This window comes from Rhinoraja longicauda, chromosome 6 (genome assembly GCF_053455715.1).
Source record: "Rhinoraja longicauda isolate Sanriku21f chromosome 6, sRhiLon1.1, whole genome shotgun sequence".
NCBI classification, from domain to species: Eukaryota; Metazoa; Chordata; class Chondrichthyes; order Rajiformes; family Arhynchobatidae; genus Rhinoraja; species Rhinoraja longicauda.
The window spans coordinates 67,149,367-67,172,830 of NC_135958.1; the positions used below are offsets into that span (position 1 = coordinate 67,149,367).

General features: G+C 45.9%; 3 protein-coding genes across 4 annotated transcripts in view; 1 reads left to right on the forward strand and 2 right to left on the reverse strand.

Annotated features, from left to right (window-relative positions):
- Positions 1 to 2,218, forward strand: part of LOC144594547 (jupiter microtubule associated homolog 1-like) — a 33,626-nt gene extending 31,408 nt beyond the window's left edge. For both annotated transcript variants that reach the window (XM_078401238.1, XM_078401237.1), the window contains one exon: positions 1,809 to 2,218. In XM_078401238.1, coding sequence (XP_078257364.1) covers positions 1,809 to 1,945 — 137 coding nt within the window. In that variant the 3' untranslated portion in view covers positions 1,946 to 2,218. The remainder of the gene's footprint in view (positions 1 to 1,808) is intronic.
- Positions 1,838 to 19,282, reverse strand: mrps7 (mitochondrial ribosomal protein S7). The gene is made up of 5 exons (XM_078401235.1): positions 19,076 to 19,282; positions 17,340 to 17,531; positions 11,236 to 11,299; positions 8,493 to 8,660; positions 1,838 to 6,370 (listed from the first exon to the last, which is right to left on the reverse strand). The coding sequence occupies exons 1-5, from the start codon at positions 19,138 to 19,140 to the stop codon at positions 6,149 to 6,151; spliced, it is 711 nt and encodes a 236-aa protein (XP_078257361.1). The 5' UTR covers positions 19,141 to 19,282; the 3' UTR covers positions 1,838 to 6,148.
- A 1,225-nt stretch (positions 19,283 to 20,507) lies between these two features.
- avd (avidin) lies at positions 20,508 to 23,200 on the reverse strand. The gene is made up of 4 exons (XM_078401228.1): positions 22,970 to 23,200; positions 22,470 to 22,683; positions 21,537 to 21,657; positions 20,508 to 20,629 (listed from the first exon to the last, which is right to left on the reverse strand). Exons 1-4 carry the CDS (start codon positions 23,039 to 23,041, stop codon positions 20,554 to 20,556), a joined length of 483 nt encoding a protein of 160 aa, XP_078257354.1. The 5' UTR covers positions 23,042 to 23,200; the 3' UTR covers positions 20,508 to 20,553.
- Positions 23,201 to 23,464: the final 264 nt, after the last annotated feature.

A 23,464-nucleotide genomic window follows, 5' to 3' on the forward strand; every position in this document is an offset into this window, starting at 1 on the left:
GCAGCCCAGCAAACATTGACTTCTCCAACTTTAGATAGTTCCTCTGTCCCTCTCTTCACCTCCCCCTTCCCAGTTCTCCCTCTATCTTCCTGTCTCCACCTCTAACCCATACTGACCTCCATTGTTTGCCTGCAACATTCTATCATAGCCCCATGGTAGCTGGAACAGCATGTGGTAAGTCACATCGATGCTCTCAGACTCTATATTGAATTCTGTGATTTCAGATAACCAGCCTTTGCTTGTCAGAATTAGCCAGTTCTGATGCAGGGTCATAGAGCTGAAGTTTTTCTCTTCCTGGAGCTATCTGATGTATTTCCAACATTTTATTTTGATTTCCAGCATCTGCTTTGTTCTTCAGCTTAAGCTTCAGTGCTGTTTTTTCTGGTCTGATTCACCTTCCTCTATTTACTCTTCCCCAGGCAGATCGACTAAGATTAAAGATCCTTCATCAGTATCTCTTGGCTGCCCCTCAGCATTTACAACCTGAACTATCCTAATCCTCGGCCTATCACAAAACTTATTTGTTCCCTCTACTGCTTCTGCTGCAGTTTAAACCACACTAGTTTTTCTAGTTCAAATGAAATTTGTGAACTTGAAATATTAACCCTGTCGCTCTCCTCTGATCTGCTGAGCATCCCCAGCATTTCCTGTTTATTTTGAATCCTCTTTGGCCTATCTTTGTGCCAACAACCAGGCACTGCATCTGGTTGGTATGTGGTCCACTGATCAGTCTTTGGCACCAACTTGTCTGTGCTTGATCAACCAGGTCCACCTCTCCAGAGAAGCAAGTTCTCCTTCCCCTCCATTGTGACATTGCCTGCAGCATTCTAGAACATAGAAAAAGTACAGCACAAGAAAAACACATTCTGTTCTTAAATATGCTTGAGTCTGTAAGATGTTTGGATGTGAGTACACAGTCCAATATGTATTATGGATTTGAATGTGTGGAGAGAACTAGAGAGCTAGTTATTGTTAACAACAACAATTGTTATTGTAACAATTGGAATTGTTACAATTACAAATGTTATTGTAACATTTATTGTTACACGTTAAACGTGCACCTGGATGATCATAAATGTACTTGCATTGCTACGTGATTAGTTCATTCATCTGTGACCTCCTTAACCAGTATGGTTTCTTGTCTCTTTCTGGAAATCACGTGACCCACAGAATTCATTTGAGCATATAAAGTGGTTTCAATACATATTTGGGCCTTTGCTGTTCTGCATTCCAGTCTATGTCAATTGCTGTTTAAGTTCTTGTGTAACTGTTCCTGTTCTCAGCTCTGCTTTGTGGCAGGAGGCTTTGGAGCAGCAAAGGTCTAAATATGTATTTTCTTCTTTCAGACCACGATGCCTACGATTCAAATCTGTAGGAGTTGCATCTTGGGAGGTTTATTCACTTTGTTTATTGTAAAGATCACGTTGAAATTTGTGCATTCCCTTGTCACAGTGGGTTCATGATTTACTTTCAGAATTTTCACTTGTTTTCATCCTACTCTGTCGCTCATGTAATCTTGGATCTGTGAACCATCATCTTGTGTCTGTAGCAGTGTACCCAAAGGACTGAAGGTCCACTTGGATGAGTTTAACTGCTGCTATATTGCTTTAATTTTATTATAGAAGTACAATTCATTAAATACCCTCTGCTTTGTCCTTAATGCTGTGTATTGCCTTGTTTACTTTTGCAATGCTGTACTTGGTTAGGTGCAACCACTCAATAATTAAAATCTTTCCTATTTCAAATAAAATTGCAGATTCTTGGTCTAATTTTTGCTATTTTTCTCCTCCCCCCCCCCCCCCCCCCAGTTGAAAGTGAAAGCCAAACGGAGACCCAGGGAAAGAAGGAAGGACCTGTGCCCAACCCGGTAGCATCTGCTCAATCTGGACCATTTAAGCCCCAAAAGGTCCCACCCGGCGGAGTCTCCAGCCTTGTGCTGGGATAAAGCCCCCGTTCACTTCATTATCTCAGCTGCAGACTGAATAAAAGTTGGTTTTTATTGTAAAGTTAAAGTTTGAACTTCATTTTGTATTAGCACTTTACATTTGAATGTTCCATAGGTTCTCCAGGCAGGAGGCCTGCTGGGAAAGGCATGAGTCATTTCCTCCCTGTGATGTAAAGTATTGAGTGTGTGTTTTTCATGTGACTTCAGATTAAATTCTGGCATTTTGGACTTTGTATTTGGATGTTATTTGTGATGCAAATTAAAAAAAAAAGTACTCAATGTGACTGGCTTCATCCTTAAGACTTTCACTGTCAAGTGTTGTGAATGTGGTTTAGGTGTTTAGTTCTCATGGGCAGCGTTGAGTAGAGTTAGTCTAAACTATGGGTTTAAGTTTGTTCTAGTTGGGAGGAGAGAGAATGGGTTGAAAGAACAGTGACTGGGATCAAGCAGGCAAACTGATGTAATCACAACTTTATATTCTGAGGTGCTGAACTGAAACCTGTCCACATGCTCTAACGAAACCTAGTACCAACCCCAGGGTTTTGTTTCCCTTTCACAATCCAACCATTACCACATAGGCCGGTGTCCATCCCACCCAGAGCTTCTGTGGAAAGTCTAAAGGCCACTCTGGAAGCAGTGATATTAATCACCCAAACTCCCACTATTAGGTAATTTTCTAAAGAGGTGATCTTGAGGAATAAAGTGGGCAGGGGCTAAATGTTATCCACATTTATAAACTTTAATAAGGCCTTTGACAAGGTCCCGCAAGGCCAACTGATTTAGCTGGGGAGAACACATGGAATCTAGAGTGAGCTAGGCAAATGGATCCAAATAGACAATGGTAGGAGCCAGTGGGTGATAGTGGAAGGATATTTTGTATATTGGAGGTCAGTGACCAGTGGTGTACTGCAGGGATCAGTGCTGAGTCCTCTGTGTTTTTGTCACATTAAAGATTTGGATGAAAATTTAGTCAGCATGATTAACAAGTTTGAAGATGACACGAATATCGATGTTATAGTGAACAGTGATGGTTATCATATCATATCATATATATACAGCCGGAAACAGGCCTTTTCGGCCCTCCAAGTCCGTGCCGCCCAGCGATCCCCGTACATTAACACTATCCTACACCCACGAGGGACAATTTTTTACATTTGCCCAGCCAATTAACCTACATACCTGTACGTCTTTGGAGTGTGGGAGGAAACCGAAGATCTCGGAGAAAACCCACGCAGGTCACGGTTATGATTACAATAGGATCTAGACCAACTTGGAAAGTGGGCAGATGGATTTTAACTCAAACAAGTGCAAAGTGTTGCACTTTCTAAGTTAAATTTGGGCAGGACATCACAATCAATGGCAGGGCCCAGGAAATGGTTGTAGGAGACTAAAGGGTACATGTATATAGCTCTCAGAAAAGGGTTACATAAGTAGACAGGGTGGTGAAGAAGCCAATTGGCCTTGCCATTATCAGTCATGTTACAACTGTACAAGATGTTGGTGAGACCATACCTAGAGCTATTTCCTGAGTTGTCTATAACTATTTCTCTTTACACGAAGACAGGTCCTAACACAAAGCATCACTTGTCCATCCCGTCCCCAGCTACTGCCTGACCTGCGAGTTCCTCCAACACTTTGTGATCCGGTCTCTCTTAACACTTTGTGCAGGGTTAAATTAAAACATTTTAGAAGAAAATTGGAGTTTGAGAAACATAAAGAGTTGATTGTTTTGGCTGCTACCAACTTATTTTCAAATAAAAGTCACCTTTATGCTGTATTTTAAAGATTTACTGTGCAGCAGATGATAACTACTCACTTTAAATGCAACCAGCAAGGAAGTAAATTACTGGACTTTTGGCCTGGTGGATAAAAAACATGAACAGAGTGAACATTTTCATCATTTTGTTTGGTTTCACTGGCAATAATCTTGAAGGGTTTATCAAATCAAATTCTGCCTGTATTCCCACATCACACTGGACAGTGCATATGAAAACATTTAATATCAAAACCTATTCTGTGACCTCGAAGTGATCATTCAATGAAGATGCAACCAACTATATTAAAGATAGTCCTGTGTGAAAGAAAATTGTGGTAATTTTCTGAATAATTTGCCAACCACATTTGAACTGCAGAACTGACATATGAAAGGGTAATTTGTGTTACATTTCAATAAAGTGCAGCAAAGTTCGAACATTTACAATGCAGCTTCATCCGATAGACACAAAATGGTGGAGCAACTCAGCAGGACAGGCAGCATCTCTGGAGAGAAGGAATGGGTGATGTTTCGGGTCGAGTCCCTTCTTCAGTGATGGAAGGTAACTGGCTGTAGTAATGGGTTGTCGCCACAGCGAGTCGCTATCTTCTCACTCATAATGTCAGGCTTATTATCTTTGCCAGCCTAATGGGTGCAATACCAGGCCTAGAACCAGGTGGCATCCAGCAGCAACACCCTTCAGCAAAGGAACAGCGAATATCACATCTGCGATGCCCAAGGCCAGACATGAAGCAGTCCGACAGATATATTGGCAGAGCAGCAGACTTGAGAGAAGCTGGGATACTGCACAAGGCCAGGCAGTCCACCTGTAGGATTAGTAAAAATGTCCCCTTCAACACAGACCAGCAAACAGGACAAGACGAGAGTATAAATTGTTGTGTACTGCCAAGGGCTTTGGAGAGAGTTGATAGTCCAGAGACCCAGGTGCAAGACAATGTTGTCAGGACTGGTGGTCAGAGAATATGATCTAACCATCGAGCTGGACAGACACATCATCTGCAGTCATCGGCAATAACAGAGATCACTCAGTCCGCTATGTTCAGTTTACAGGAAACTCTTGTTATAACGGACCACAGGGGAGTGGTGAGCATTATTGCCGAAGGCTGCAGATGACAATTAATAGACAAAAGGACACAAAGTGCTGGAGGAATTTAGTGGGTCAGGGTCTCGAGAGAACATGGATAGGTGACATCAGGACCCTTCCACAGACTGATTCAGTCAGCCAGGTTACACGAGCACTTTGTGTCGTTTCACTTTAAAACTAGGCGTGGTTACTGTGGGGCTCCCTCCCCTCTTACCTGATGTCTCTTCCAAGGTGGGGTATGTTGGTGGCTCCGAGGGAGAAGGATAAGGTAGCGACCATGGGGGTAGGAGGGGGCGGAATGGGGCAGGGGAAGAGGCCACTGCCGACAGCAAGAAACAGCAGCAGGTGAGAGGGGCTCGCTGGTGCACCTGGCGAGTCAGAAGTAGAGTCAGAACCGGGGCTCTAAACGGCGGGGGAGATGGCGTTGAGAGCCGGGTTGGGTTGGCATGTCATTCACATTCAGTTTACATTTTATATTTCTTTTAAGTTTCTGGCACTCAATAGCAAGGCAGGGGTGTATTGTCGTTTCATTATCTGCTGGTACGGAAAAACAGATAATCCAGAAAGAGTCTGGAACCTAGGGTGGTGGAAAATCGGTGTTCAACCTGTACATGCTGAACTGTGAAAGAATGGCAATGGTGACTCATGAAGATTCAAGAATCCACATACAAAGATAAAAAGATTCCGGGCAGGTACTGATGTTCTGAGACCTAATGGAATGTTGACAAAGTGGGAGCTGATCCTCCCTTTACACTTCATGCACTTCCTGGAAACTATTATTTCGCTGGAATATTTTTGGTGTTTGTGGTGTTTAAAAAATGTAATGATCGGTAAGAGCAATCACACCCATCAGTGTCAGTCAGTCACTGCTCACCTATCAGTGGCACTGTCAACTCCCTCCGCCAGCTCACAGTAACCGACCCTCTGGCCTGGGACATACCACTAGTCGCACCTTGCACCTGCTAAACACACACAAACACGCATACAGGCGTGAACATGCGCACACACAACACCCCCAGTCAGTCACTCCTCCACCCTGTGGCCTGGAACACAGCACTCAATGCTCCTCGCATCTGGCAGAAACACAATATCAGAGGCTCACCTCTCCCCTCAGCATAGACATTACTCCCTGCACCCCCACACTGAGCCCAAGAGACAACGCCCAGACAACTCCCCAACCTGGGGGGGCAGATGTAGTATCAAACACAGAAGTGTTACTCGTACTGTCGTAACTGTATAATGTATAAAGTATTAAACATCAAGGTAGAGAAACAGGGCCATTCCTTCCGGCCTGTGCTGCTGGTTAACTCCACTGCTCATAGTCTTGGGTGTCCTGTGCTCTGCCTCACCACCACCTGTAGTGGGCGAAGGCTCGATTCGCCTCTGCCATTTTGTGAAGGTCGTGCTTTCTCTTGACCACACTGCCCTCATTTTTAAAGGCAGCAAGTAGCTCCTGGGACAGCTTTTCATGCATGTGTGTGCGCCGGTGCCGATTCTCACGGCATTCAGTAATTAACCAATTCATGGCCAGAAAACGCCTACGGCTGTCCTTAAGTGGCGTCGGAACCTGTAACAGAAAACAATTCAGAGAATAAAATTTGTTAATTAACCACGAAGCAGCCCAGTCTTGCGTCCAAGCTAGAGCCTGAACACATCCAGGCCACACAGTGCAGCAGTACTGAGGGGACAACTTCACCTCTATGGGAGGGGGGTATTCACCATTAAATAGTCCAGCTTACTTGGGTTCAGGTAAAGAAGTTTGACGTTACAGAAGAGAAAGGTTATTACATAGATGAATGTGTATAAATACAGATGTATATAGATCAGCCATGATCTGGCGGAAAGCCACCGTCATTGCACTACCAAAACCAAACAAGCCTGCGGACGACCCAAGGAACTATCGGCCCATCTCACTCCTCTGTGTCCCGTACAAGCTCCTCGAACGGCTTCTCCTGGCCCGGCTCGATCCAATCGTTGACCCTCAACTACCCGCTCAACAAGCCGGATTTCGGCGCGGACGCTGCACCACCCATCAAATAGTCAAGCTGACCAATGACATCGAAGACAGTTTCGAAAAGGGTGACAAGGCGGGCATCGCACTGGTGGACCTCACCGCCGCTTATGATACTGTGCGGCACCAGGGCTTGATCTTGAAGCTCCTCCGAACCATCCCTGACCGTCATTTAGTGCGGCTCCTTGCCAACATCCTTGCCAACCGCAGTTTTGTACTCAAGACCAGCGACGGACAATCTAGCCGACTGCGACGCCTAAGAAACGGAGTCCTCCAAGGCTCGGTACTGGCCCCCATGCTCTTCAATCTTTATATCAGCGATCTGTCACGCACGACCTCGCGCCAGGATGGATACGCAGGTGACTTGGCCTTACTGCACTCAGACAAGAGCTGGTCAAATGTTGAGGATGTGCTCTCAGCAGATATGGAACCTGTCGCGGGCTACCTTAAGACCTGGAGACTAAAACTGAGTGTGGCAAAAACCACCACAACGGCCTTTCACCTGAACAAGGAAACTTAACGCCAGCTAACCGTCACCCTCAATGGGTCACCCCTACCCTACAACCCATTTCCTACATACGGGGTAAAACTAGATCGGCAGCTGACCTACCAGCAACACCTTGAAGCTCTCCGTGCTAAAGTCTCGGCACGGAACAACCTCCTGCGATGCTTGGCAGCGCTCATACCAGCAAGCTAGACGCCACCCTCAATGACACTATGCGGATCATCACTGGCTGCCTACGCCCTACTCCGACGGATCTCGCAGGTATTGCCCCGCCAAGCTTCGCAGAGAGTTCTTCACTCATAGGCTGGTGTGCAGGGCCCCATCGGACACCAAATATCCTTTGCACCATCTCGCCCAGGATTCACAGCAACTGGGACCTCAACGCCTGTCATCTCGTCACCCTTTCTCCCGTCATGCAGCGACCCTCTGTGGCTCCGGTTTCAACATACTAGGAGCATGGAGAACCAGCTGGGAACAGGCATCGCGACCTCCTCAATTCACTGTCGCACCGAACACCACAGCCCCACCCGGCTCGGACATGCCCCACAAAGAGTGGGTCGCCCTGAACCGGCTCCACACAGGGGTCGGCCGGTTCAATGCCAACATGCATCGTTGGGGGTTGCGTACATCAGCAGCCTGCATGTGTGGAGTAGACCAGCAAACAGCGCAACATGTCATTTTCCACTGCACTGTCCTCCGTCCCCCTGGTGGAGAGGTAGACCTCACGGCCCTTGACAGCAGCACATTGCACTGGCTACAGCGCCTGGAGGGCGTTACATAATTTCTGCTGCCTCAAACGCAAGAAGAAGAAGATTGAATGGCAGAGTAGACTTGATGGGCTAAAAGGCCTAATTCTGCTCCTATCATTTGACAACCCAGGATATATAAAGCATATTTCATAAACATGTCTTTATGCATTTTTTTGCAAATGTTGTATGTGCACAGGTGTACACATCTGTGCAACCAGGATGCAACAAAATATGTATGTATATGCATGTACACCTTCCTTCATTTGTGGCACATGCACCAGTCAGGAGAAATAATACACCATGCCTGCTGCTCAGATTGATGCCTAAAGAACAGCCACGTGCCTGGTTGAAAATTTAAGTCACGAGGTAGTGGCAATTGACAAATCAAAAACATAACTATGAATGAAGAGTAAGGCAGGCATACCTGGTAAGACTTGCCGCCTCGTTGCACATTGATTAACCCAATGACAGGCTTACAATTCTCCAGAGCCTGGTGGAAGATCTTGTGTGGGTTACATTCAATGGCGTCCTTTTCAGACTCGGAAGACTTGTGGTAACTTTCAATCTGCTTCCGTTTTATCGATTCAAAAGTCTAATGAACACAAATTCCCTCATTAGAACAGACAAGACAACAGAACTGCTCAGGATTCCAAAGTTGCCAACATTACACTTTGGAGAACGTCATGCAAAATGAAGATCCTTTATGCATTGTGCAAAGTGCAGTAATCAGTTCAACTGGCACCCTTCTGAGACACAGAATGGGCGGCAGCTTGGGTGGGAAAGTATAGCCTGGGATTTGTGGGTGCAGATACAGAGCTGGGGTACAGGCTTGCTGAGAAATGGTACATCATTGTGTAACAATGCAATGTAATGGTTGAGCTGAAGAGTAGGTATAAAAAAGCTGATAAACAATGGCAAACTATTTCAAAGTTCTCAGGTGTGGCTTTAAACTAAGTAGTGGGGGGGAGGGGTTGACAAATTGGGAATATGAAGATGGAGTTAAAGGGGATGCGAATACAGGAGAAATTGCAAAGGACTCTCGAATGAATGGGAAGGGAAGTTCTAGAAGGGATAAGAGAGTATGGTCAGTGCCAATTGTGACCAGTGTGAGAGGGGAGGTGAATACCGAAGTTAAAGTGTTGTATTTAAATGCGCGAAGTATAAAAAAAGTGGATGAGCTTGAGGCTCAGTTGGACATTGGCAAGTATGATGTTGTGGGAATCACTGAGACATGGCTACAAGAGGACCAGGGCTGGGAACTGAATATTCAGGGGTACACAACGTATAGAAAAGACAGACAGGTGGGCAGAGGGGGCGGGGTCGCTCTATTGGTAAGGAATGATATTCACCTCCTTGCAAGGGGTGACATAGAATCAGGAGATGTAGAATCAGTATGGATAGAAATGAGGAATTGTAAGGGTAAAAAGACCCTAATGGGAGTCATCTACAGGCCCCCAAACAGTAGCCTCGACATAGGGTGCAAGTTGAATCAGGAGCTAAAATTGGCATGTCGCAAATGTAATGCTACAGTGGTTATGGGACTTTCAGAAAGCCTTCGACAAGGTCCCACATAGGAGATTAGTGGGCAAAATTAGAGCACATGGTATTGGAGGTAGGGTACTGACATGGATAGAAAATTGGTTGACAGACAGAAAGCAAAGAGTGGGGATAAATGGGTCCCTTTCAGAATGGCAGGCAGTGACTAGTGGGGTACCGCAAGGCTCGGTGCTGGGACCGCAGCTATTTACAATATACATCAATGACTTGGATGAAGGGATTAAAAGTACCATTAGCAAATTTGCAGATGATACAAAGCTGGGTGGCAGTGTGAACTGTGAGGAAGATGCTATGAGGTTGCAGGGTGACTTGGACAGGTTGTGTGAGTGGGCGGATGCATGGCAGATGCAGTTTAATGTGGATAAGTGTGAGGTTATCCACTTTGGTGGTAAGAATAGGAAGGCAGATTATTATCTGAATGGTGTCAAGTTAGGAAAAGGGGACGTACAACAAGATCTGGGTGTCCTAGTGCATCAGTCACTGAAAGGAAGCATGCAGGTACAGCAGGCAGTGAAGAAAGCCAATGGAATGTTGGCCTTCATAACAAGTGGAGTTGAGTATAGGAGCAAAGAGGTCCTTCTGCAGTTGTACAGGGCCCTAGTGAGACAGCACCTGGAGTACTGTGTGCAGTTTTGGTCTCCAAATTTGAGGAAGGATATTCTTGCTATTGAGGGCGTGCAGTGTAGGTTTACTAGGTTAATTCCCGGAATGGTGGGACTGTCATATGTTGAAAGACTGGAGCGACTAGGCTTGTATACACTGGAATTTAGAAGGATGAGAGGGGATCTTATCGAAACGTGTAAGATTATTAAGGGGTTGGACACGTTAGAGGCAGTAAACATGTTCCCAATGTTGGAGGAGTTCAGAACCAGGGGCCACAGTTTAAGAATAAGGGGTAGGCAATTTAGAACGGAGATGAGGAAAAACGTTTTCAGTCAGAGAGTTGTGAATCTGTGGAATTCTCTGCCTCAGAAGGGAGTGGAGACCAATTCTCTGAATGCATTTAAGAGAGAGCTAGTTAGAGCTCTTGAGGATAGCGGAGTCAGGGACTATGGGGAGAAGGCAGGTACGGGGTACTAATTGAGAATGATCAGCCATGATCACATTGAATGGCGGTGCTGGCTCGAAGGGCCGAATGGCCTACTCCTGCACCTATTGTCTATTGTCTATTGACAAACACATTCTAGGGAAAGCTAATCCATCTATGCTTGAAAAGATTTAGGATAATACTGGATTAAAAAGAGACTAACAATGTTTGTCGAAAGAAGCAGGCCTGAGAATTGGCAGAGTTTCTGAAGTCATGAAAGAAGAGAGAAAATAAATGCAAGAGAAAAATGCACAAGAAATAGAAAAGCAAACTGTTAGAGCTTCTGGAAGATTACAAACGAAAGATTGGTAGAAGTAAATAGAAGATTATTAGAGAAATTATAACAAAAAATAAGATTTTGATGTTAAGCAAATATGTTGCATCTCTTTCCGTACAACTGGAAAATTTGCCAAATCTATCTTGTGCCTCTATTTGCCCTCCTGACTATGTGGGCAGGGCAGGGAATGGAGGTGGGGCAGCAGGAGAACAAGGCACAGGGATATATAGAGAAAACAAATGTTACCTTGCTCATGATCGACCTAGACAGCAGCTTCTGACCTCCCTTCATCATCATGTTGGTGAATTTGCTGAGAAACAAATAAAAATAAGTCAATTAATTGGGCTGCTATTTCAACTTTAAATGTTTGAAAAACTCACAAAGACCCAAAGAGCAAGTCAGGAAGACCTCCACGGTCCATAGGAAGATGCTATGCAAGGGCAGACAGAGCAACAATCATTGGTGTATAGATTGCGTGGAACAAGACTTCTGCACCCTGTGCAGACTGACACAAAACATTCATCACTACCTGATTATCAACAGACTACAGATCATTAGTTTGTTGTTTCTTTCTCCCTCCTTTCCTAAAGATTGGTCTCCCACTCTGCCATAGTGCTAAGGACTTGGGTGGAGCAGAATTTGTTCAGTGCGCTCGGGAAGTTTTCCTCAAGCTATAATGGTACACCTGGTAGAGCTGTTTTCTCACGTCAGAAACCCGGGTTTGATCCTGACCTCACGTATGTGGAGTTTGCACATTCTCCCTGTGACTGCGTGGGTTTCTTCCCACATCCCAACGATTTGCGGATTTGTAGGTTGTGGCCTCCTTAAATTGCCCCTTGAGTGGAGGGAGAGGATGAGAAAGTGGGATAACATAGAACTGGTGAGAACAAGTGATCAATGGTGAGCATGGACTCGGTGGGACCTTTGGCTCTTTAAACTCAATATGTATATGGCTCCATTAGAGAGGGGCAATACCGACCTCCTTTTGGGTAATGAGGTCAGGCTAGTGACTGAAGTATCAATGAGGGAGCACCGTGGGACTAGTGATTGTAATTCTATTAGTTTTTCAAATAGTTATGAAGATAGAAATAGTCTACAAGTTGAAGTCCTCACTTAGGGCAAAGCTAATTACACAAAAACTTGCAAAGATTAAAGGGTGTCTGATAAGTGGGGGGCCTTTAAAAGTGAGACGGAGTCTTCAGGGCTATCATTTACTTGTTTGAGTGAAGAGTAAGACTGGTGGGATTAGGGAACCCTAGTTCACAAGGGATATTAAGGCTCTGGTCTGGTAAAAGGAAGCATATTGGGAGGTATAAGCAAATCCCTCAAGGAAGATAAAGGATGCAGAAATACTTGCAAGGGAAATCAGGAGAGCAAACTGAGACATGAGGTAGCATTAGCAAATGTAAAGCAGAATCCTAATAAATTCTGTCAGAATCTTAAGAGCAAATGGGTATCTGGCGAGAGAATAGTGTAGGAAAACAACTTAACAACTTCTCCTTTAACTCCTCCCACTTCCTCCAAACCAGAGGCATAGCTATTGGCACTCGCATGGGCCCTCGCTATGCCTGCCTCTTTGTCGGGTACGTCGAACAATCCCTGTTCCGGACGTACACAGGCCCCATCCCCGAACTCTACATCAGCTACATCGACGACTGCATTGGTGCTACCTCTTGTACCCATGCAGAACTCACTGACTTCAGACACTTCACTACCAATTTCCATCCTGCCCTTAAATATACTTGGACTATCTCCGACATCTCCCTACTCTTTCTGGACCTCACCATCTCCATCACAGGAGACAGACTAGTGACTGACATCTACTATAAACTCACTGACTCGCACAGCTATTTGGACTACACTTCTTCCCACCCTGTCTCCTGCAAAAAGTCTATCCCCTACTCCCAATTCCTCCGTCTACGTCGCATCTGCGCCCGGGATGAGGTGTTTCACACTAGGGCATCAGAGAAGTCCTCATTCTTCAGGAAACGGGGCTTCCTCACTTCCATTATAGATGAGGCTCTCACTAGGGCCTCCTCTATATCCCGCAGCTCCATTCTTGCTCCCCCTCCCTCCATTCGTAACAAAGACAGAATCCCCCTCGTTCTTACGTATCCAACAAATCATCCTCCAACATTTCCGTCACCTCCAACGGGACCCCAACACCTGTCCCTTTACCTCCCCCCTCAACTCCATCCAAGGACCCAAACAGTCTTTCCAGGTGAGGCAGAGGTTCACCTGCACCTCCTCCAACCTCATCTATTGTATCCACTGCTCTAGATGTCAACTTCTTTACATCGGCGAAACTAAACGCAGGCTCGGCGATCGTTTCGCTCAACACCTTCGCTTAGTCCGCCTTAACCAACCTGATCTCCCGGTGGCTGAGCACATCAACTCCCCTCCCCCTCCCACTCCCACTCTGACCTTTCTGTCATGGGCCTCCTCCAGTGCCATAGTGAGGCCCACTGGAAATTGGAGGAACAGCACCTCATATTTCGCTTGGGCAGCTTGCAGCCCAGCGGTATGAACATTGACATTTCCAACTTTAGATAGTTCCACTGTCCCTCTCTTCCCCTTCCCAGTTCTCCCTCTATCTTCCTGTCTCCACCTATATCCTTCCTTTGTCCCTCCCCCCTGACATCAGTCTGAAGAAGGGTCTCGACCCGAAATGTCACCCATTCCTTCTCTCCTGAGATGCTGCCTGACCTGCTAAGTTACTCCAGCATTTTGTGAATAAATATGGCGAGAGAATAGTCTCTTAAGGATCAGTGCGATCATCAATATTTTTTACCCGTTCTTAGTCCAGAGATTGTATTTACTGGACAATAGTGATTTCTTGAAGCATATCCACATTACAAAAAGAGGAGGTGCTAGCATAAACTGCATAATGGTAGATAAATCCTCGTGACCAAATGTATCCTAGGACATTGTGAGAATATTGGGGAAAATTCCTGGGCCTCTGGCAGCGAGATTTAGAAACATAGAAATTTGTGTCATGGCTTTGTATGTGGAAAATCGTGTCTCATGAATATGACTGCGATCTACGATGAGGTGACCTAGAGGACCGACAAGGTCAAAGCTGTAGACATCGTATATATGAACTTTAGCAAGGCCTGTGACAAGATCCTGCATTGTAGGCTGGCCCGGAAGGCAGATCATATAGGATCCAAGGAGCTAGCCAAAGATACAATATGATACATAGAAACAGAAAATAGGTGCAGGAGGCCATTCGGCCCTTCAAGCCAGCACCACCATTCATTGTGATCATGGCTGATCGTCCACAATCAATAACCCGTGCCTGCCTTCTCCCCATATCCCTTGATTCCACTAGCCCCTAGAGCTCCATCTAACTCTCTCTTAAGGATAGCGGAGTGAGGGGGTATGGGGAGAAGGCAGGAATGGGGTACTGATTGATAGTGATCAGCCATGATCGCATTGAATGGCGGTGCTGGCTCGAAGGGCTGAATGGCCTACTCCTGCACCTATTGTCTATTGTCTATTAAATCCATCCAGTGATTTGGCCTCCACTGCCCTCTGTGGCAGAGAATTCCACAAATTCACAGCTCCCTGGGTGAAAAAGTTCCTTCTCACCTCAGTTTTAAATGCCCCCCCCTTTACTCTAAGACTGTGGCCCCTGGTTCTGGACTCCCCCAACATTGGGAACATTTTTCCTGCATCTAGCTTGCCCAGTCCTTTTATAATTGTATATGTTTCTATAAGATCCCCTCTCATCCTTCTAAACTCCAGTGAATACAAGCCCGGTCTTTTCAAATCTTTCCTCATGTGACAGTCCCGCCATCCCAGGGATCAATCTCGTGAATCTACGCTGCACTGCCTCAATTACAAGGATGTCCTTCTTCAAATTAGGAGACCAAAACCGTGCACAATACTCCAGATGTGGTCTTACCAGGGCCCTATCAATAGAACTTTATTTATCCCAGGAGGGAAATTGGTCTGCCAACAGTCATAAAACACAAGATACATGAAATTAAAGTGATGAGTGGAAAGGATTGGGAAGGGTGGGGGGGGGGGAAGGGAGTCAGTCTATCCCACGACAGAAGGGAACCGAGTTGTAGTTTGATAACCACAGGAAAAAAGGATCTCCTGTGGCCTCTGTACTGCATCTTGGTGGAACCAGTCTGTTGCTGAAGGTACTCCTCAGGTTGACCAGTGTGTCATGGAGAGGGTGAGCAGTATTGTCCAAGATGCTCCGCAGTTTAAGGAGCATTCTCCCCTCCAAGACAATCTCCCATGAATCCAACACCGCCCCCAGGACGGAGCCAACCATCCTGATGAGCTTGTTAATCCCGTTGGCATCCGCGGCCTTCGCCATGCTGCCCCAGCATATGACAGCAAAGAAGATGGTGCTGGCTTCCATCGATTGGTAGAACATCTGCAGCATCTTACTGCAAATGTTAAAGGAGCTGAGCCTTCTTAAAAAGTACAGGTGGCTCGGTCCCTTTTTGTACAGGGCCTCAGCGTACCTGGACCAGTCCAGTTTACTGTTCAGGTAAACTCCAAGGTATTTGTACTCCTTGGTAAACTGCACATCCGCACCATTGATGGAGACAGGGGACAGGGGTATTCCTCTCCTCCTAACGTCCACCACTAACTCTTTAGTCTTGTCGGTATTAAGCTGCAGGTGATTCAGCCCACACCAATCAACAAAGTTGTTGACTACACCTCTGTATTCAGCTTCCCTTCCCTTACTGATGCAGCCCACAATTGCAGAGACACCCAAAAACCTCTGCAGGTGGCAGGAATCCAAGTTATATCTGAAGTCCGAGGTGTAGATGGTGAACAGGAAGGGAGAGAGGACCATCCCCTGTGTTGCTCACTACCATGTCCGAGACACAGTTCTGTAGCCTGACATACTGTGATCGTCCAGTCAGGTAGTTGGTGATCCAGGACACCAATGGAGCATCCACCCGCATCTTTGTCAGTTTGTTCCTTAGCAGTGCAGGCCGAATGGTGTTAAAAGTACTGGAGAAGTCAAATGGAGATGCAAACAAAGTCAGAGGAAGCTGGAAGTGAGAGATACTGAGCACTGCAGGCCATAAAACATCTTCAGCAAGAGGAAGATTAACTAACAATGAACGGATAGTTCTGATATAAATTGCAAAGACTAGTTATCTGAAATTGCTGAATTCTTTGTTAAGTCTTGAGAGGTGTCACATGTCTTGCCGGAAGATGAAATGCTGTTTCTTGAGATTTCAATGGGTTTCCCTGGAACAGTGCAGGAGACTGACAGCAGAAGTTAGAGTGAGGTGGAGAACTGAAGTGAAACAAGAACAGGAAGGTCAGGATTACCTTCATAGTCTGACAGGGGGCTTTCTGCAGTGTTCCCCAACCCATGTTTGTTTTCTCCAGTGGAGAGGAGTCTGCACCCATCACAGAGATTCCTTTTGCTCTCCTCGCCTCTACCCCTTTTGTAGCATATTTGATTTCCGATTTGTCTTAGTTCTGGTGAAAGATCGCTAATCTGAAAAATTGGCTGCTTCTCTTTCATGGATGCTGCCTTATCTGGAGAGTATTATAAGTAGTGGAGCGAACTTCAAAGTGGGCATACTTTTGAGATTTTCTGAAGAAAGGTACCAACCCAAAAAGTTGTCTGTCCATTTCCTGCCACTGACCTGCTGAGTTCCTCCAGTAGTTTGTTTCTTGTGGAATATATTCAGTATTTTAATTCTATTTCAAATTTCCATCATCGATAATTTATTTGTTTTTAAATACAGGAATTCTACATTTGTAGCTCCCATAACAGAGCAACATCTGTGCGAGGGAGGGTTGACATCTGCATTCTTTCTGCATTCCTATAAAAACTATTACACTCCATTGTTATGATTTTCACTGATTTTCTCTCATTCTCTATTTTCCCTTTCTTTCCAAATTTCTTGAACATCCTTTGCTGAATTGTATAATCCGCCATTCCTTCACATTTACTGCTTTGTTATTCTCAATTATAAGCACAGATAAGGACAATGATAAGCACAGCAGCACAGAACACCACAAGACATCCTTTTGCAACACAACTCCACAGGATATCCTTTTCCCCTCTGGCTATCAAACTGTACAACACCTCCCCCTTCTGTCGTGGGGTAGACTGACTCTCCTTCCCCCTTTCCTCCAGTATCTTTGCACATCCCAAATCCTGGACTTTCCACTCGTCACTTACATTCATGTTTCATGTATCTTGTTGTGTCTTATGACTGTTGGCACACCAATTTCCCTCCTGGGATAAATTAAGTTTGATCGTATCGCATAAGCCATTTTATGGATTTAATACTATTTTTACATTTTCCCTGTACCACTTTTCCTATTGAATTTTTATCTTAAATCGAGCCACTGACTTGATCATGGGGTCACTGAAGACGCTGCTTGTTTTGTCATTCAGGGCAGCCTTAATTGGTTGTACTGCCTTTAGCTCCAGTGCTGCTTTCTCCTCTGCGCTAAGCTCAGTAGTTGGAATCTGGTGTCGTTCCTTGCTGATCTCAGGCTCCAGGTAATTGCGGCTGTATCGTGACCACCGAACTGGTGTAAGCCTATGGACACATTTGTTAAAGACAGAACTTCAGATAAATCCCATCCTTCCCCTCACCAAAACTACCGCCCTCCCAGTCAGCGCTCTGTTCCCTCCATACAGCCTGCAATACACCTGCCCCTCCCCAATGGATCCATAATTATGCACTACATTCATAACAGAGATAGTTCTGCTATGTGTAGGAAGGAACTGCAGATGCTGGTTTAAACCGAGATAGACACAAAATGCTGGAGTGACTCAACAGGATAGGCAGCATCTCTGAAGAGAAGGAATGGGTGACGTCTCATGTCGAGACCCAAAAAGTCACCCATTCCTTCTCTCCAGAGATGCTGCCTGTCCCGCTGAGTTACTCCAGCATTTTGTGTCTATCTTTAGTTCTGCTATAATATGCGTTTCCATCGCAGCTTGGTTATAATGCGAGTGAACACAATTTACATTACGTTTCCCGAATTGTTTTTTACACAATTTTGATCAAGAAATAGAGACCCACTTAAGTTGCTTTGGAAATTGAGAAGCACATAAAATAGTTGTCTTGGATTTAAACAGTAGAGGGAAAAATAAACCTGTTTCCATGTAACCTCCAGCAAACCAACACAGTTGTATCTTAAGAACACAGCTACTACTTTAACAATGAAACTGACAAGCAATCATTACTGTTGACACTTGTGTATTGATACTCTATTAAACAACGTAAGATATAGCCTTTAGTAATTTTAACAACAGCAAAATGAACTTATTGCTGTTGTAAAGACCTTTGGAAATACTGCAGGAAAATAGCACAGTTTGGTTTGGAAACATCTTTATCCAAGAAATTAGAGAATTGTGGACTGAAACGTCACTCATTCCTTCTCTCCAGAAATGCTGCCTGTCCCGCTGAGTTACACCAGCTTTTTGTGTCTATCTTCCTTCCATCAACACTTCATGCTGCATAATTAAGGACGAGACTCACCCCGGTAACTCCCTCTTCTCTCCCATCAGGCAGGAGGTAGAGGTTTGAAAATGCATATCCAGATTCAGGGACAGTTTCTTCCCAGCTGTGCTCTGGCAACTGAATCATCCAGTCATCCGGTGACTGAGCTACAATCAACCTCATAGGAGACCCTCGGTTTATCTTTAATCGGGAATTTATCTTGCACTAAATGTTATTTCCTTTATCCTGTATTTGTACACTGAGGACGACTTGGTCTTGGTTGTAATCGTGTATCGTCATTTCGCTCTCTTGGATAGCACACAACCAAAAAAGCTTTTTCACTGTACCTCGGTACACGTAAGAATAAACATAATAACGTTACCATTGCCCGTCTGAAAAATCTCTGTCCCCTCATCCCACATATCATTGTTTTTATAACGTGAATTTCTATAACACGAGGTTTATCAGGAACACGACAATTGTGTTATGGCAGATCTACCGGTTCATGGACCCAATAATACCGACCCCCGCCATCGCCCTCACCCCACCCTGCTCTCCCCACAGCCCACCCACCTCCCTCAAAGCCGTGCATCCCACCACCTCTCCCGTCGCACCCTTCCTCTCCTCACACGCACCAGGGGAGCCAGACCTTCCCGCCCAGACAACCCGCCGCCCGCCAGCTGCCCGTCGCCGCCGCCATCTTGTGCGCTGCGAAGGACCCGGGGAGCAGTCGGCCTGGCAGCGCCTGTCCGCCGTAAACCTGCTGCGGCTCCAACCGGCGCGGCAGGGGAGGGGACGCTCGGCGTCGTCGGGTTGATCGGGTCGGACAGCCCTCGACCGCCCCAACCCCCGCCCGCCCGCCCGCCATTTTAGGCGGAGCGCGGAGGCGAACCTGCCCCGCCTTCGCCGTTCCTGTCACGATACCTCGCCTTTGAATTGCTGAGGGGTTTAGTTTACAAGTGTATCCTGCGAACCTTCAACAGACAGGTTGGTAAGTCCCTTCTCCTCTCCATTCTCAAACAATGAGCTTCCATTTTCTATCCTTCAATTCGCAGGATTCATAGAACTTTGGAAGATGATAACCAGAGCCTAGTCTCCAAAGTGCGTCTTTCAAAATTCGTGTATGTTTATTATCAGTCATAAGTCATACAGCATGGAAACAGGCCCTTCGTCCAACTGATCCATGCTGAGCAAGAGGCGCACTCGTCCCATCTGCCCGCGTTTGGTTCTCATCCTTCTAACTTATTTCCTATCCATGTAACTGTCCAAATGTCTTTTAATAGTTGTTATAGTATCTGCCTGTGGCAGCTTGTTCCATATACCTACACCCTATGTGTGAAAAAAAAGCCCCACAGACGCCTATTAAATCTTTCCCCTCTAACATGAAACCTCCTGGTTCTTGATTCCCCTATTCTGGGTAAACAAGACTGCATCTATCTACCCTATCTATTCCCCTCCTGATCTTATACACCTCTATCAGATCACCCCTCATCCTCCTGCACGCTAAGGAACAAAGTCCTAGCCTGCCCAACCTCTCCCTACAGTTAGACAGGTACAGTGACAGGACAGGCTTGGAAGGATATGGACCAAGCGCAGGCAGGGGGGACTATTGTAGCTGGGACATTGTTGGCAAGTTGGGCCGAAAGGCTTGTTTCCACACTCAATGACTCTAAATACTCCAAACGTGGCCTGATGCTGAATCTATGTGTGGGAAATGACAGTGGCTGCCACAGACTACCCAGTCCTGTCAGTCAATAGCAAAACACAAAGCACTTCAAGAACTCAGCAGGTCAGGCAGCATCTGTGGAAGGGATGGACAGATGGGTCGTCAGTCCATTCCCTCCACAGATGCTGACCGACCAGCTGAGTTCCTCTTGCATTTTTTTTTTGCTCAAGATTCCAGCATTTGCAGTTCCTTGTGTCTCCTCTCTGTAAGCCCAATAGCACATGAACATTTCACCAAGCCTTCCTGGAGGACAGTGAACCTCAGCAGGATGATAATGCCCTGGTGCAGAGTACGTGGTGCAATACAATGAACAATGGGAGTTATGGATCAGGCAGCACACATACTGAAACACTTTGCTTTATTGAAAATACTACAAATGTGTTGGTGCTAAGGTTTGGGAGATTGAAGTTCACCCTTTAACGGGACATCTTTCGCGATTTGGTAGAAAGTATCTTGTCCAATTCTAGGAGAAGCAAAACATAAGAATGAGTACAAGTAAATGTGTAAATATCACACATAGGAGCAAGAGACCACAGAGGCCCACCTGCCTGTTTTATCATATCATATCATATATATACAGCCGGAAACAGGCCTTTTCGGCCCTCCAAGTCCGTGCCGCCCAGTGATCCCCGTACATTAACACTATCCTACACCCACTAGGGACAATTTTTACATTTACCCAGCCAATTAACCTACATACCTGTACGTCTTATCAATCATTAGATCTCTACTGGAGCGTAGGAGGGTGAGGGATGATCTTAGAAGGGGGAAAAGATCATGAGGTGAATAGATTATGTAAATGCAGTCTTTTATACAGACTATGGGAATCAAGAACCAGGGTTTAAGGTGAAGAGGCAAAATGATTTAATAGGAACCAGAGGAGAAACCTTTTCACACAGAGGGTGGTGGGTATATGGAACGAGCTGCCAGAGGAGGTAATTGAGGTAATAACTATAACAATATTTAAAAGACATTTGGACTGGTACATGGATATGAAAGGTTTCGAGGGATATGGGCCGAACACACTCAGGTGGGACGTGTATTTGGGGGTATCTTGATTGGCATGGACAAGTTGGGCCAAAAGACCTGTTTTATGATTCTGGCTTCAGATCCTTTTACTCTTAATGGAGCCAACATTTGCCAACCAATTTCAGGTTTGAGGTTATTGATTGAATCATGCACAATGGGTTTTTTCTGAGAAGGAGGTCAGCTTTGTTTCAGCTTTTGCAGAAGGAATGATTCCTTGTGTTCCCCACTGCACAAACATTTTCACCACCTATATTTTTTTAACAAATCCATACAAATGTAAGTCACTGCTCACAAGTTAATAGAGAACCCCCAAGTTTGGACAACCCAAAGTGAAGGCTCACCTTGTCGATTTCCAGTCCTCCTGTAGGTTGGCTACCGGAGATCTCAACAGCCACATGGTTTTCAGAACCTGCTTCCCATCCTCCTGCATGAAACACTGACCCACCCAGGAGGTAATGGAGCCTGAAAACCAGAGGAAACACTTCTTGACCAATAATCATTATTATTCAGCCTTGAGACCACGGCCACCACACCCAGCTGATTTACGCAGCTGTCTCGTTTTAAAGCATTCATTAACTTAGAAACGGCCCAAGTTATTTAATTCAATATAGGCTTTTACTTTCAACATACTGCTTCACAATAATAGTGGATGCAGGCAGAAGGCAGTTAAACTGGTGGGATGGGCAAAAGCCAGAGAAGGTCAGAGAGAGATTTTTAGGGAGAAAGAATGTGTGTGGCATGAGAGTCAGCAAAGGGAGACTTGATCCACAAATAAATCAGTGAAGGAACCTCAGGGGCTTCAGAGTTATAAAGATGAAGGTTGCAAGCAATGGAGATTAGACAGAGAACACACACGGGGAGAGGCAGAGATGGGAAGAATCAGACAGTAAAGTTAGCAAAAGACCGAGAAAGAGGAGGGAGAGGCAGAGAATGGAAGGGACAAAGAGCGAAGGCTTAATCATCAAAGCTGTTTAACTAACATCGTGGGATATTTTAACTCTTGTTAATTATTGAGTGACTTCATACACAGATCGATTAGAATGGGAGAATATTTTATAATGCAGTTAATTAGCACTGATTATTTGGAGCTTTATGTGAGCGGTTAATTATTTTTGGAAAATAATTTGCAATGGAGGTGAGTTGATACTGGGGATTAATGAAAAAGGTCTTTAGGGTTAAAGTGTGTGAGATTAATTATCGCCGAGAGTGGACCTATACCTGGTTAATTATTACACACTGGGGTTGGTGGTTTGTTGTCGGCGGCTCCCACTCACCTCCGGCCCACACCGTGGACATGCTGAAGGTGGGCTCCCTGCCACTGTGCCTGATGCCAATCACGGGCGCCATTCCATCGGGCCCGGCCTCTCTCTCCGCCGCCTCCACCGCTGTCTGATAGCGGCCGCTCAGGCGGCTGTTGTCGGCCTCGATCAGGTAGAAGGTGGAACCAAGGTCGTTCCACCAGATCCCAGTCATGTTACAGCTGCCTGCCTGGAAAACAACACAAGCTGAGCGCGGTCCAACCTACTGGCCAGAGCAGACGGGACCGGACACTGGCCACAGCGGGTGGGACCAGAGCGGACAGTGGCCACAGCGGGTGGGACCAGAGCGGACAGTGGCCACAGCGGATGGGACCAGAGCGGACACTGGCCACAGCGGGTGGGACCAGAGCGGACACTGGCCACAGCGGGTGGGACCAGAGCGGACAGTGGCCGGAGCGCGACGTTGACCAGCGAGCCCCCCTGCCCATTCCCCGCCTCGACCAGTCTGGGTTTACCGAGATTCCGGGGACGACCAGCGCCAGGATGAAGAGGATGAAGAGGACGATGCCGTGGCTCGGTGCTTCCATCTCTGCACTCTCCGGATCTGTGGCTAAAGTTCGGTCGTTGCCCGCAGTTGCTGACTTGCAGTTTTGCTGCTTCTGTCAGCCAAAGGTTACCGCCGGTGATTAAACTGTAAATATTGTGTCTGCGTGAGAGAGCCTTGAGAACATACTCCAGCTAGTCTGAAACAAATCTAATGGTAAAAGTAATCACAATCCTATCGTTCAACCTCGCCCCAGATTGACCACTTCCCCACAACCCCTGGTTTAATTTCACTCTCTCCCACACAACACCCCGGAGCAATTACTCCACCACCACACGTTGATCCCTGGGATGAAGAGTTCCCAGGATAGTCATACCCAGTACATTGTGAATTAAAAAAAAGTGAAATAGTGATTTGGAAATTAAGGGGGTGGTGGGGGAGAAGATCGATCATCGTGTAGACACAA